The 15639-nt window shown below is 39.9% G+C and overlaps 5 protein-coding genes across 6 annotated transcripts in view; 1 reads left to right on the forward strand and 4 right to left on the reverse strand.

The window, feature by feature from the left end:
• Positions 1-15639, reverse strand: part of Sema2a (Semaphorin 2a) — a 123587-nt gene that overhangs the window by 42837 nt on the left and 65111 nt on the right. The window lies entirely within an intron of this gene.
• Positions 1-15639, reverse strand: part of Sema2b (Semaphorin 2b) — a 139435-nt gene that overhangs the window by 5445 nt on the left and 118351 nt on the right. The gene's annotated exons all lie outside the window — the stretch shown is intronic.
• knon (knotted onions) lies at positions 678-3749 on the reverse strand. Of its 2 annotated transcripts, XM_068291372.1 has the most exons (3): positions 3489-3749; positions 2136-3427; positions 678-2075 (listed from the first exon to the last, which is right to left on the reverse strand). In XM_068291372.1, exons 1-3 carry the CDS (start codon positions 3641-3643, stop codon positions 799-801), a joined length of 2724 nt encoding a protein of 907 aa, XP_068147473.1. In that variant the 5' UTR covers positions 3644-3749; the 3' UTR covers positions 678-798. The 2 variants fall into 2 exon arrangements, with proteins under 2 accessions (XP_068147473.1, XP_068147472.1); XM_068291371.1 differs by having other exon boundaries at positions 678-3427.
• Positions 8270-10259, reverse strand: S-Lap8 (Sperm-Leucylaminopeptidase 8). Its single transcript, XM_068289650.1, has one exon. The coding sequence runs from the start codon at positions 10091-10093 to the stop codon at positions 8483-8485; it is 1611 nt and encodes a 536-aa protein (XP_068145751.1). The 5' UTR covers positions 10094-10259; the 3' UTR covers positions 8270-8482.
• LOC137577771 (uncharacterized) lies at positions 13417-14281 on the forward strand. Its single transcript, XM_068291320.1, has 3 exons — positions 13417-13487; positions 13596-14118; positions 14171-14281. The coding sequence occupies exons 1-3, from the start codon at positions 13417-13419 to the stop codon at positions 14279-14281; spliced, it is 705 nt and encodes a 234-aa protein (XP_068147421.1).

The following is a 15639-nucleotide window of genomic DNA, read 5'->3' on the forward strand; positions in this document are numbered from 1 at the left end:
GCTACCTATTGAGCTCCATTTACCCATTCCTGTGGATTTACCTGAGGAATTGACTGACATTAGCCCATTTTCAAGGCGTTATAAATAGCATTTGGAGCTACCCAAAACCATTGGACACAAACACACTTACACACACACACACACACATACACACATGATGCCGATTCTGATGCTGATGCTGTGATTTTCATTTCGTTCGATTGTCAGACTCCTTCTGCTACTGATCCTTCTCCCTGGTCCTCTGCCGCCTTCACCGTCTGTTTATGCAATTACATTTAAGTTTTCATTGAGTCTCTGCTGTGTGACATGGAATTAATTTTCCGATTTTATTGTCAGTTTGTCAAACTAACTTAACTGACTTTGATTTAATTGGAAATGCATGAATATGCAATTTTTGAAAGCAGTTAAATGCTGGTTTATTACCACCACCACCACCACCGACCCCAGGGAAGCTCTTTGAACTGGAAATATTTTAGAAACTAATTGTACTTTCAAAAGGATGTCCCTTGACATATGTACACTTTGGCATACATATGTAGTTTATGTCAATAAATTTAATATTCTAAATTCATTATTACTTATTGTTAGGTTAATCAATTGACCTAAGAAAGATTATGGCTCAACTTAATTTAATAATTTACTTAGTTCCATTTATGAAGATTCATTTGAATAGATAGTTTGAGTTATTGTATATATTTTATTTTCAACTAAAACAGCAAATTTAATGGAAAATAAATAAAATTGGTAAAAAATAAATTTAAATTTTAAAACATTATCATTGGCCAATTTGGAGATCGTTTACTGCTTTTTCTTTAGTTCTTCTAATATCGTTTCGATCTCCTTCTTCAAAGCTATGGCACGACGAGCCAATAGTTTGGCCAATACGGCATGCTTTTCGGCCATGACCAATGCATCGGGATCTCGATTCTGTTGTCGCTTGGTCAACTTCTTGGCTGCCCCCATGGCCTTGTAGGCTTCGGATAGAGCTCGATTGGCCTGTTTTTGAGCTGCCAGATAGGCAGCCTCCAGACTCTCAATTCGGTTGGTTTTCGCTTTCTTGGCACACTCAACGGCATTGGAGGCATCGCTAAGTAGAGCAGCTGCATCGGTGGCCATTTTGAATACCTTTTTGGCCATCTCCTGGGCACTTTCCAAAACTTCAGGTGGTTTTATTACTTTCGGTGGTGTAGATGGTGCAGCTGGAGCTGTGCTTGTCCTGGGAATGAATGCTTCTGGAGTTGATGGAGAATCTTTTGCTGGTGGAGCTGGTGGTTTTTCGGTGGGAGATTCCAAGGAATTGCTTTTCGCCTTAGGTTTGGCATTGATCACTAGTTTAGGATAGAAAGTCGTCGTTGGGTCAGTCACTTTTTCAGCTTCGACTTTTGGCTTTGATTGACTCTTTTCATTTGGCGTCGGGCTGAGATTCTCTGCATTTGTTGGCTTCTTCTCGGTTTCTTCAGTTTTCCGGTTTGTTTCGTTTTCAGCTTCTTTAAGTTTAGCATCTTCCGTTTGCTTTTGTTCGAATTCCTCTGACAAGTGTAATTTATTCTTAGCTTTCTGAGGCTCGGCTATATCTTTACCTAGATCATGGGTTTTCCTAGTGTCAGGGTATACAAGCTTGGCAGGATCTTCAGTAGCCTCCTTTATGGACGTTTTCTTTGCGGATTCTCCCAGACTAGCCAACTTCTTTTCGTCTTTCATGGATTCATTAGGCTTATCCGAAGCATTTGGTTTGAAGCCCATGAATACTTTGTTTTCTAAACCTTCAGTTTGAAAATCTGAGCTGAGGAAAGCTTTTTCGTTTGTTTTTGAATCATCTGTGGGCTTTGGTTTACTTGTAGTTTTTGGACGTCCAACCACATCGACTGGGTCCTTATTTTCTTCCCAAGACTTCTTCAGGTTAGTTTGGGATTCTACGCATTTTTTTGCATTTTCTTCTAAAAATTTCTGTTCATCTACTTTCGGGGTTTCCTTCGATTTTTGATCCTGTTTTGTCTTTGTCAAGCATTTTTTTTTCTTGGAATCTTCGTTTTCAGAAGGTTCTTCCTCTTTTTCACTGTCACAGGGTCCTTCATCTGATTGCTTAAAGTCAGTTAGAATCTTTTCGAGGCACTGAATCGAATCTGAACTTTTACCTGGCGGCTTTTCCTTCGTCATTATTTCGCAAGCCTGTTGACATATGTCTTTAGTCTTGGAACTTTCTGATTTTTTATCTTTCTCGAGTGTTTTTTCAGGTTTTATGCTCTCAGATTTCATTTTTTCGATTATAGCCTTTGAATCATTCGTCTTTAAAGGTGAAGACTTTTGCTTATAGCGTTCCTCGGTCTCCTCAACTACTTCCTCAGCCTCTACTTCTTCATTCAAGTTGGCATGTTTCGGCTTGACATCAGCATTTGCCTGATCGTCTCCCTTTATGATGGTCTGATGGCATATGTTCTTAGATCCTTCTCTAAAATTAATACTGTCTACCTCCTTGGGATCTACTGTTGCCTTAGATGCATCAATTGAGCTTACTTCTTTAACAGCCTGTTTCTCAGATTTTGCCTTGTTCTCTTCTCTGGCTTTATTGGCAGCTATTTCCACTTCTTTACGCTTTGCGTTGAATTTTTCTACCAATGATTTCAACAGAATAGAAGCCTTTTTGGCTAAATCTACGGCCAGCTTAGATCCCTTGACTGCCAGCTCAGAGGCAGTCTCTTTTAACTTTTCCACATCAATGGGATTTTCTGATTGTTGGTCCTTTGTTTTGGTTGCTGTTATTGCTTTCGATTCACCTTGACAACTTACTTGGTCAACTTTAGTCTCGGAATCAGCTATAGCTCTGTTCTTGCCGTCAGTTTCCGGCTGTAGATCTTTCTTGGCTTCCGATTTTTGATCCGTTGGAGAGGTTGAGGATTTCTTTGGTGTTCCAGCAGCTGGCGGAGCGGTTTTTGGTGGTTCTCCTCCCTTTGGCCCGCCATCATCCGTTGGCTTCACCATAGCTGCTTGAAACTCTTCCCCTGCTTCCACATGTACTTCTTCTTGGGGACCCGGCTTTTGTTCCTCTGGGGTATGAGGCCAAAATGTTGGCTTATTTATGAAATCTGGAGCCAAATTTGGTTTTGCATAACAAAACTCTTCCATAGTCATTTCCTGGTATGGCTTTAGATCCCCCAGAAACTTTAGCTCTTCCTCCAAGACCTTAATCCTTTCATTGGATTCTTTTTTGTAAAGTTCCACCTGTTTTGTCACCTCCTTCATCTCCTCCTCCACTTCACAAAAATATTTCGAGGGATCAATCAAAGTGTGACGGTTCTCAAAGAATGTATCAAACTGCTCATATTGATCCTGGAAACGTTTGACCCATGCCACATATTCGGGACGCACATTTGCTTCATAGTACTTCCAATTGATTTTGGGCATACTATCGGGATACTTTTGCAAACGTCTAAAGATTTATAAAGTCACTCATTAAATTTGGGTTTTAAATTCATCATACTCTTACTCACTCTTTGTATTCTTCATTCTTTTTCTTAAACAATGCAAAATGCTTCCTCTGATTTGGTGGACAACGTTTATAGAGCTCTGATAAATTAAGAAATTGGCATTTTTTACTGTTCCCGGAACCGCCTTTGGTCAGGCAGTTGATAATTTGCTCCCACATAGTCCAGATTTTTAATGCATGTCATGAAAACTAAATATATATTATAAATAATTCCGTGTCCCTGTTTTGTGTGTGTGTGTTTCTTAATTCAAAACTGTTTTGATAGTTAATGCTATGAAGAATATACTTATAAAATACAAAGTGACATATTTAGGATAGAGAGAGAGAGACAGAGAGAGAGAGGGAAAAAGTTCTTTGCCTTCAATAGATTTTGCATATGGAAATTTTTAGTTTTTAAATGCAAGTTGAGTAATAAATTTTTCGGGTAGTAAAATCGAAACTTTTGTTCTGCTGTCTGTAGGAGGGAATTAGCCAAATGGGTTAGTGAGTAGGTGATTCGTGTGAGGGCGTGGGTGGGGGAAGGATTTTTTTGGGCCAGAAGGTGGTAGATTGCATAATTATGCAAATGTTCGGTTCGTTATTATTGTTGTTGTGTTTGCAGGCATTCAAAAGTGGGCAAAAGTGTTGCCTACTTGTTGGTTTTGGTGCTGCACAATTTTCGCAATCACCGAAATTTGCATAATTACACAAAAGAGAAAGCGAGATACAGACACAGAGAGGGAAAGAGAGAGAGAGAGAGAGGGAGCAAGCGAGACAGAGAGAAAGTGCTATGTGTTTATCTGAAAGCGCCTTTTTGTATTTAATTCAAGTTTGATAGTTTGCCCTTGCCGACCTTCCTCCCTCTCTCTCTCTCGACACCTTCATAAAACTCAAACCCAAAAACGAACAGAAACAATGTTACAGAAATCCGGCTTTAATTTATTTGTATATTGTTCTTGTGTTGTTGTTATTTCTGTTGTTGGATTTTATTAACTTGGCCCCAGAGCTCGACGAGCGTTAAACAAGCCATATAAATTCAATTTTGAGCTGCGTCAACGAAGAACTTTTTAATGAAAGGAGAACTTTGTATGTGTGCGTGTGTATAGGTGTGTGTGTGTATGGGAAAATTTTAACCCATTGTAAGCCTTATCGCTTAATCGATTTGGAAAGGTGACAAAACACAGTGGCCCGCCTCTTCTTCCCCCTTTCATACTCTTCAGTTAATTTACCTTTCGCTTTGGCCCTTTTGTAGAGAGAAATTCGTTTTTTTTTTTTTTACTTTACTCAGAATTTGCATATTTATTTAGAGTTTCCTTTTGTGGGGCTATTTTGTGTTATTAGGCTTGACAACAACAACAACACCAAAAAAAAAAAAGCAAGAAAAGGATTATTCATGAGATGAAAATTGTTTAAAGCATCGCAGGGTTAGGATCTACTTGGAATGGGTTGGAGGAAGTGGGGCGGTATTGGGGTATAGAAGTTTTACAGGCTTTCAGCAAATGGCAGCCAATGTTTGTTGTTCCAAATGGCCATTTGGCAGTCACCGAGAGATTTTGCTAGGCCCCGCGGCGAGGCGCTTCTTCGACGCAAATTCAATGCCAAAAATTGAAAAGAAAGTATTCTCGATCAAAACGAAGCTTAGTTACCCTTTCAATTGTAGAACTGAGAAATATTTTCCATAATCACAAAATCTTAATTAAACTTTTATTGCTTAGGGTTAATTTGTTAAATGATGTCTTAGTTAGTTCTATAAAGACTTTTATTATTTTTTGAGATCTTTTTGAATGATAAAACTGTCATGGCCATAATTTGCAAGGGTGTAAAGAGTGTATCGAGTTGTTGACAATTGCCCGCTGTTTTCTCTCACTCTCTCTTTTTCGCTGTGTTTCTCTCTCTCTTTCCCCCTCTTGTCCTTCTTGTTGCTTTTGCTCGGAAATATAAAATATGGCGATTATGTTTATTGTTTTGTTTAGTGTAGAGACAATAACTATGACAATTTCTATATGTCTGGGCTATTTTCAATTGAAATAGATTTAGATTTTTGGCAAAAAGAGACTTGTTAAAATTCGAATGGCAAGTGGCCAGATGTCTATCTCTATATACATACATATTTCAAATGCTTTAAGAAGTTTTGAGGTAATGTTAATACCATTGCTCCCCTCCCCACCCCTTCATCATCTCTCACAGCATGCCTTTAGGCCCTAATTAGTGTTGAAAAGAAGCGAAGGGCAAGACAAGTTGTTTGACATGTTTTATTTATGCCTACACGTTTTGCATTCGAAATGAGGGACACACAATGAGTAAAAGAGAGACGTGTGTTCGGTGTTGCAAATTAACCACAAATACATAGCTAAGAGCCTAAAAGCAGGCAACATAAATACAAACACAGAGGGAGACACACACACATAGATATCAAGTCGTCTTTGGCATTTTTAATGAATTTGGCCCATTGCAGGCGAATTGATTTCATTTCATTTCATTTGATTTTTCAGCGCATTTTGTGCTTTGTTTGCCAGTTCCCCCTCCATGCTTCTCCCTGCTCCACTGCTCGTCTCTCTTTTGCTCATCAATTCAATTCCCCCTCCACGGCACCACTCGACCCATTCCCATTGGCTTGTTTGTTGCTTAATTGGAAGGAAATTAAAAAATAAACAAGCCAGGCTAAAAGTAAATACTACACGTTTGCGATTACCTGGACACCAACACAAGACCAGCATCAGCATCAGCACCAGCAGCAGTAAGTTCTGGACCCAAAACCAGACCTGGACTTACACCCCTCTAACCACCCCGACCCCATGCTCTTTGCCTGATGGCCCTCGGACCTATCTGCCACCATCTGAATCTCATCCTCAGAAACGGCCAACGGCTGTTTGGAATTTAATTTTCATTTCGCTTTCCCTTAATTTCATCTACGTCTTTTGCTTTTCATTTCGTGTTTCGTGGCGTTTCTTCGTCGTGTTCTTTATTTTATTTTTATTGCTTACGTTTGCTTAACTGTGGAAATAGATTTTCACGGGTTCTCTTCTCTTTTTTTAAACATTTATTTTTGTTTTGTATTTGTTGTTCTGTTGTTTTAGGACCAAGTGTTTTTTTTTTCCTTCTTCGGCTGGAATTGTTTAGCATTTGCACAATATTTGCCTTGAATTAATTAAAAGTCATTGACGCTTATCAATTGAAAGCTGTACTAAGGCTAATTGAAGTGCCATCCATGAGCAATGGGAGCTAGGGAGAGGGCGTGAGGGGGGCGTAGGCTGATATATTCAAAACTAAGCCACAAATCTATATTTAAATATGAAAATTTGAATCTGATATCGAAAATTATATCAAAATCCATTTAAGGCCATTAAGAAATTGAACATTTTTTGAAAATAAGTTAATGATCTCACTCCGAGTTCGGGTTCCTTGAGTAATTTTAAGGACCTTTAGCTAAATAGTATAGACTCTGGTCATTAAACAGACTTTCTTCGCCAATGGCAATGAATTCCCGGTGAACGAGAAAGGCGGAGATTTCATTCTTTCATCAGAGTGTATACCCTTTGGTTTCTTGGCAACTGATACATTGAGTGATGAGACGCTGACCAAGTAAACAGTTAAGGGCAGAGCAGGACACTCAGGAAATATCAATCTCATTTCACTTTATGACGATTTTAAAGAAGACATTAGTAAATGGGACAAAGACTTAAAAGTAGTTGTCGTATTTTCTTTTCTTTCTGTCGGTACTCCACTCAGTTATTTCGCGCACCTTATTCAAATTTCTTTAAATAATGATTTTGTATAAATTTTCTACATTTAAAGTAGAAGCAAGTTATTTCATTTACATTCTATACGTGTGTTTATTCTACTAGAGCTGCAAAATTAATGCATTAAGTAGTAGCATTTGCATTATTAAATTTGTCTAAATATATAAACCTGACCTAAGGCAGTCTTCTTTGCTGTGAAATCGCTGGACTGAGCTGGGCTAAGGTGGTCCGTTGCTGGTGTTGATTGTGCAAACAAGACTCTGAGTATGACATTCTGGAAACAATTGATGAGCTTGACATTCAAGTTGTTGCGCTTGTTGTCCAATGGAGGAGTCTAGGGCCAGGTCCAACATGGAAATTGTCAAGCCTGAGAGACAGACGGACAGAACAAGCACGTGATGCGTGATACCCGACACGAATGTGCTAGGTTGAGGTCCATAGATAGCGTTTATCTACACACATACACATACATAATGCGCCCAAATTTCGTGTGCTGGCTCAGTGGGTTTTGGTTCCCTAGTACTACTACCACTACGCTTCGGGTTGGCATAACTAATAAGACACTTATTATGCTGCGGTGGTCGGGTAACGTTATACCAGTTTAACGATATCACGTACATACGTTAACTAACGCTAACTACGTCGTTAAGTGTTTTGCGGTGTGGGTAGGAAGAGAGACGCACGCCTAGCCAAATGGAACACAGGACACTACACGACGACAAGGCACAAGGACTAATCAGCTCGAACCTGGAAACCTAGAGCTACTACAGCTCCTCTCTGTCGAATTCATGCTGTGCGTTGCCCTCCCCAAAAAGAATTTACATATTCCGTGAGCATTCCATGATGGGTCGACGTTCTGGGTTTGGGCATATTCCATCTACATGCTCATTGCCCTGGCTTAGTTAAATGTTGCTAATTAGGCTTTTGTGTGCCCATAACTTGGAGCCTGACTATTAAAAACTACCTAGTCATAAAAACATTGCTAATCACGCAAACTTCTGGTCAGAGAGTGAATTGTCGATAAAGTTATTTGCCTTTTGCCCTTAAAAAATTCGCATTGTTTCTTTTTTTGTTTTAAAGCTTTTTCAAATATTGTAGTTTACTTTTACATTGACAACACACGCCACATTCTCCTTGGTATTGGAGGGGATACTTCACAATTAAACCAGACATAAAAAATACATTTGGCGCCAGCACACACAACATTGATTGGGTCATCTGACTAAAAATTTTGATCCAAGTCAAAACTTGGGCCTCAACATAGTCATAACGATTCAACTTATTTGCAGGCCATTTGGGAAAGAAATTGGATAACTGTACGGGTCGGACGTCCGGTCATAGAATCCTTCAAAAGATAGGGTGGAACATTGTCCTTTGCCAACATGCCAGTACCATTGGTATCCAAATGAACCCAGTCCGAACACGGTACCAGCTTGTGCAAAATGGCAGCAGCCAAGCAGGCAGAGGCAGGTCCACGTCCCTGATTGCAGAGGTCAGAAATGGCTGCGGGTGAAACCAATCGATCGAAGTATTCCCACAAAGGCATACGCCACACACGATCGCCAGTCATGGAGCCAGCCTTCTTGAATTGTTTCCATAGGAACGAGCTGGTTGTAAATAGAGCAGAGGCGCTTTCTCCTAAGCCCTTAGTGGCTCCATTACTCAAAGTGGCCACATCAATTACTAGCTTTGGCTTGAAGTTGGACTGAGCATAGAGCAAGGGGTCAGCCATCATAAGAACTCCAGCCTTATCGGGATTCTTAGCGCACAGTGACATTCCGTTCAGCAAGGTGACGACATCTCCCGGCTTTGTGGACATGCCCGATGGCATATTCTCACATAGTGGGACAACCGCTGAAATATTGATTGGCAGCGAAAGGGCTGCAGCCGCACGAATGGCTGCCACGACGACAGCACCTCCAGAAACAGCACCACGATATTCATCCATGCCTTTTTTCGGCTTAAGGCACAGGCCGCCACTGTTGAAAGTCAAACCCTTGCCCAACAAAAGAATTGACTTGTCCTCTGGAGAAGTGCCGCAGTAGCTTATTTCCAGGATAAGTGGCGGCTCACATGAACCCTTGGCCACCATTAGAAAAGAGTTCAGATTCATCGATTCGATCCAGTCCAAAGAACGGGGCTCGACCGTAACACCGCATGGACAGAGGGCATCAATGGTGTACTGGGAAAATATCGAGGGACTCATCTGATTGGCTGGTGTATCCGTTAAGCGACGGGCTAAATTTTGTGACTCGGCCTTAAAAAGACCTCGGGTCCAGGCTTCCATATCTGTCGAACCATAGAGTTCCAATTTAGGAATTTGCAGGCGATGACCCTTACGTATATTCACATTGTTACGCCACACAGCCAAAGCGGCACCTTCGGCAGCCTGTTCCGGGTAATCCAGGCCATCAACATGCACTATGGCACATCCTTGCTGTTGCAGAGCTCTAGCCCCAACCGCAGCGCAGACGCGAGCATTCTCCATGCCCACATCCAGAACCTCCTCATGATTGTAGGTAGCGCCTTCTTCACCCAGACCCACAATGCACACGCAATTGAACTCGTTATCCAGATTATTGATTACTCGTCCGATACCCAATTTACCATCCAGTCCACACTCTTTTACCAATTCTGTTAATTTACCACCGACACGATCATCAAATTTCTCGCCACCGGTCGACAACTTGACATCCTTCTCGTTCTCACCCTTATAGACGCCTACCACTAGGCCGTTCATTCCTTCGCTTTTGTGACGTACCTGTTGGCGACTGTAACAGATGGAAGGGGGCTTCAGGAGCTGAGAGGTACCCCTAAGATGATTCCAACTGAACTTCACGATGCCTATCATCGAACGACGGAGCGCAAGTACTTGTAATGATCTAGCCATAATTTTGGACTTATAAAACTGCTCGCTAGAAAATTTTGAAACGCGACTCTTCTATATATTTCTGAAAAGCTTTGCGAATTAGAAATATAATAATAAAAAAAATATAATTGTAAATAGATGTAAGTCGTATTGTGTGCGCCTTGAACAGAGAAACTGAAATGAATGTGTATGGGGATTTGACACTGAAGGAAAACTTTTTTAACTATCAAAACCTACTACGATCGGCATGGAATATAAAATAAATGAAATACTAAAGATGGAATCTTTAACACGGCATGTTTTGATCCGAAACAATCGATTATTTTGCCTAAGCTTCCGATTAAATTGTTAATCGATTAATGGCTTAAGCAATCAATTCCTGATATAACAAATTTTTGGTCCCACAGAGGACTAATGTCCCTCTTTTTCTTAATACAACTCTTAAATACTTCGGCCAACTGCTCCATTCGATTAATAGTCGCACATCTATGATTAATCTATGATTGAATAATCGATAATCGAATGATTTTCATTTGTCATCACTAGCCACATACAACAGATAGTTAAACCTAATGACTAAAACGATGAAGATTTTGATTAGTCAATCTAAGCTGATGACCAAGTGTGGTCAATTGGTATAGAGGAAGAGTATCATAATTTCATAGTAGGGAAGCATAATTTCTGACTTCTTCTTTTGAGATTCCTTTTGTTTACCTTTAGGAAACGAATCCATATGAAGTGATGGTAATGGCATGAAGTGCGAGAGCCAACAAAGATTTGTTAATATTTAATTTAATTTATTTAACCTACGATTTTTACATTATATTATGTGTCAATGATAGGATGTAATGGGTTTGTCTGCTTTTTGTATGACAATTAAAGACACTTGACAATGTCGTTCTCTATGATTAAAATTTGCAATTAACGCAAACATATTGAAATGGTAGCCAGAATGGCCAAGCGAATACCAAAAAGTCTGGCATATAAATATATATGTATATGTATATATATATATATATATAGAGGTATATATGTACATATATATATGGGAGGGAGAAAAAATATAGCAGCAGAAAAATGCAACCAAGCCGCAGACGAAACACGTAAAAGCAATAAAGCAATAAATTGCCCAATTTGAAGCACTATTGTAGCCAATAATTTGCAACCCAGCCACTTGGCTCTACTCATACTCCAACAGTTTCCATCTCCACGAGGCAACTCCAGCTCCTGGTAGTGTCCTCTTACCCATTCTCCGCCATATAATTTCAACAAAAATATGCACATTTGTCAATGTCGCGTGATTGATGTGGTCGAACGCATTTCCGTCGAGCAAATAAAAAACAGTCAACATGGAACATGAAGATACATACATACATACATACATACATACATACATATATATATATGTCGGTATAAGTAGGCGTCAGCCGAGCAGCAAATAAAAACACGTAAAAAACAATTTTTTATACAATCATGTGAGAGAGTGTTTCCTTCCCCCTTACATCTCTAGCCCCTCATGGAAAAGGATGCTGGCTGGCGGCTATGTTGGCGACATTACGCGATTTTACGCATGATTTAAAATTAATGACACTGCCGTGGCGACGCGTCGCTTTCCACCCACCCACCTTCCCACCTATTTGAAGGCACACCTTGGTAGGTAGGTTGGTGAAATTTCAACATGTCGTCCAACACAAACAACACAACTGAGAGTAGAGTAGAGCTGAACCGCAAAAAAAAAAAAAAAGAAAAATTCAGGATGTTTAATTTCCTAAATGCATAAATCTCACTAATACGCACAAAATCTAAAAAATGCGCCTGGCAGCCAGCTTTCCCCGGTATTCTTTTTTTCGCCATCGTTTGTTCGAAGTTTGGTTTGTTCTCGTATGTTTTCGGCCAACACACAACATCCGAAAATCATAAACAAACTTCAAACGACACACACAATGGTTTAACACACACACACACACAGTCGTCCCGCCCCCCCTTCCGCAATGGAACGGTGTGCTGAGTGAAGAGAAGCGGACAATAGGCAGCTTATTACGCACGGATACCAAGCTGGGGGAAAAAACCTGGACAACCTGGACATTCTGGTAACGGTAACAGTCAACCGCAACAATTCAGCTTCATTTGTAGTCTCTTACACAAACATCCCTGGCAGCAGCAGTAGCAGCAGCAGTTGGAGGGCAACAGAGGACAGCATTCCTATCTGCAGGATAACGCTTTTTTATCCCACTCTCTCCTTTACTGGATGCCGTCTGTTGGTCTAGGCCTACGTAACGTTTTCTCACTTTCTCTTATATTGGCTTAGATGCGAAGTACCCTAACTAGTATAGGGTATGCACGACTTTTTACCATATTAAGGATTAGTAAGATACTTCCTATAGGAAGCTAATCGATTGTCGGATTCATTTACTAGTAACCAATGAGGTTTAAATCGTTTCGATTGTTAATTCCGTGAAATCTTAAACAAATAGGTGGACTCTGGTATTGTTTTCATTTCACTTTAATGCAATTCCCAACTAGTTTTAACATTGAATGTATCTTATTGAATCAAAACTGAGGTTTCAGTCGTGTTGTATCGGGCATCTCACTATCATGTTAGACCGAATTATCGTTAATAGAGGACCAGGTGTATATTGATTTTAATTATAAAGGGTATGCACTATTTGAAACTCTTCACCTCGGCCAAACATTTTGATTTGTGTAAAATATTTTGTTGTTTTTTTTTGGTTGTTTGTTTTATGGCGATTTAACCTATGGAAAATTGCCAATTGCCAAAGGCATGTAAAAATTTATGGAAAAGGTTATGCAAAGGACTTGAGCTAAAGAATCTTCATTTTGGTAATGTTAACTAGGAATTTTAAAGTTGAGTAAACAATTTTAAAGTGCATTTTAGCCATAACCAAAGTGTAAGAGAAGTACAGAGAGAGGGAGACGAAGAGGGAGGGAGACGAAGAGGGAGGGAGACATACACACATACTTAGATATCTCTTGTGGCTCGTAAATTTGTGAGAACATAAATCACGCAATTGAATTCTAATTTTTGCTCACACATTGTGCATTGTTTGTGGGCAAGTGTGTGTGTGTGTGTGGGTGTGAGAGTGCGTGTGTGTGTGTATTTTGGTTGTTATTCTCCTCACTCGAAAAATGGAAAAGTCTGAGTTGAAATCAATCATTGGAATTTTAATGCCACAAATGGGAGCAATTACAGTCAGTTGAGTAGACAAAAGAAATTTTTCCATACTTGATTTATAGTTGAATCTTTGTATGTTTACTTTGTGTGTGTGTTTTTGAGAACGAGTATGTGAGGGCGTGTGTATGTTTGTCTAGCAAAATTATGCACAATGATATGTTACTTCATAAACAATCTTTCACTTCAAGTGAAAGTAGAGATTATCAACATCATCATCTTTGGGTTAGTTCAATTAGCACCTCCAACTTGTTGTCAACCCATTGAGTCAACATTTTGGGGGCTCTATAAAAGACGTTAGCATGGCCTCAAGTCTATTCAGATACGTTTTAGACGCTGCTTAACAATGAATTATTTAATTCTTATATTGAGCTGCTTTGTGGCTTTATCTCTGGCTGATTTGCGCTCTGATCTACGTGATTTCCTTTCGCTAGTTCCAAAACGTCGCCTCAATTATATAGTCGCTCGTTATTATATATTCGATCCAAAGTTTCGGCAATCCATTGAATATGTGCGCAGTGAAGAGTTCCTACAGACATGGCAGCAAATAAGAGAATCACCCGATTTCATGCAGGTCATAGAATATGTTACAGAACATGGCTCGGGTTATGACATCACGAGATTGATTGATCGTATTCCTCAACGCTTGCGTACATATCAACTGTCGCGATTGGTGCCCGTGGATATGGTTCTGAATAGGGATTTAACCACATTTCTCAGCGAGTTGATGCAAACTTTACCCCGAGCTCAGATTTATTCGTTAATCTCACGTAAAGTGCGTGAAAATGGTGATTTTGCCAAGCTCTACAAGGCACTCAGACAACCAGCATTTCGACAGCTAGTGGACAAGGCAAAGGTAAGTCTAGAATGTTAACTAAATCACCAATAATCTTTGATAACACTTACAGAACTCACCCGATCTGAGAGAGCCTCTGAATCGACTGCGTCGCAAGAATATCAATGTGGATGAAATTATTCAACTGGTCTTTGAGCTGTTATCATGGGGACCAAAGGTTTAGGAAATTTAAGCTTAGACAATGTAAGATGAAATGGAAGGGTTCGCACAATAAAAGGTAACCCCATACCTCAATTATGTAAAACGTGCCAAATGTGAAGAATGTGAGAGTAAGAGCGAGTGGGCCTTGTTACCCTCAAAGGTGATGCCATCATAACAATGGCTTAAATCAGCATGAAAGACTGCAAAATGCCACTACGCACTACAATGTGGACTCTAATGAGAGCTCCAGGAGCGGTTTATGCCTAATTAAAGGTGTTGTCTAACTTTGAGAATGTTTAATTTTAAAAGGATTAGGCGATCATTTTCAGAAGATCTTTTAATTTCTGATTGGATTAGTCATATACAAACATACCTTTTAAACTTCTAAGGTATTTTCGAAAAGCCTTTTTCATATGTGGAAATTAATCAAAAGTTTTTGCCATATAAAAGGTTTTTCAATTTCTTTTATAAGATGTTTTTCGTCCAACTTCTTTTTGTGAAAATCTGCAATTATTTCCGCGGTTTCTTTAGGTTTCCGTTCTAAGTTCTTATTGAACTTCAATGAAACATGGTCCATCCCTGTAAAGAATATGTTAATATGTGTGTCTGCGTGTATGTGTGTGTCTTCGTAGTGGGAATATGCGTGCAGCAGAGCTTGCATTTTGCATTTTGCAGCTGGTTACTGCTGCTGCTGGTAGCTCTTGGTTAGCATTCATCATCATGCCTCATTGATTTCGACTTTAGCTTGATTGCTGGCGCCTAAAAGTCAGTCGGTTGGCGCGTGTTAAATGCCACATCGACACAGTTTTTATGGCCCCCCGAAAAGTTTATTTCCAGCACACATAAGAGCAGAATAGAGCAGAGAGCAGCAAGAGTGAGAGAGATAGAATGAATTGTGTTGCCAAGTTGCTAGTATGCAACTGCCACTGCCATTGCTGAATATGCAACAAAAAGTTGCTTTTTCGCAAAACGCCCACAAACAAACGACCCACATCATCATTTTAGTTTTTTGGCTGCTGTTTCACCCATTTTGCTTGACATTAATTTTATGCCAAACAATTTTGTAGAGGCGAACGAGCGAGCTAGCGGAGTTTTGTTGCGCCAAAAAGCGCAACGGCGCGGAGTTTAAATTTTTGTCGCATTTCTCTCATGTCGTCGGAGGCGATAGCGGAGGCGGTGGAGGCGACAGGGGACAAGCAACTGACTGCAGCATTGCATAAACTTTTACGTAATCCTTTCAATTTTGTTTGTTTCACTTTGTTTTTAGGCGGAAATTAAAATAACAAGCCGGAAACTAGACAATGTTGTTGCTGTTTTGTATATATGTATCTCTAGTTGTGTGTGTGTGTGTGTTTTGGGGATTGTCTCAGAGCTGCTTTG

The sequence above is a fragment of the Drosophila tropicalis genome, unplaced genomic scaffold (assembly GCF_018151085.1).
Source record: "Drosophila tropicalis isolate 14030-0801.00 unplaced genomic scaffold, ASM1815108v1 contig_593, whole genome shotgun sequence".
NCBI lineage: Eukaryota > Metazoa > Arthropoda > Insecta > Diptera > Drosophilidae > Drosophila > Drosophila tropicalis.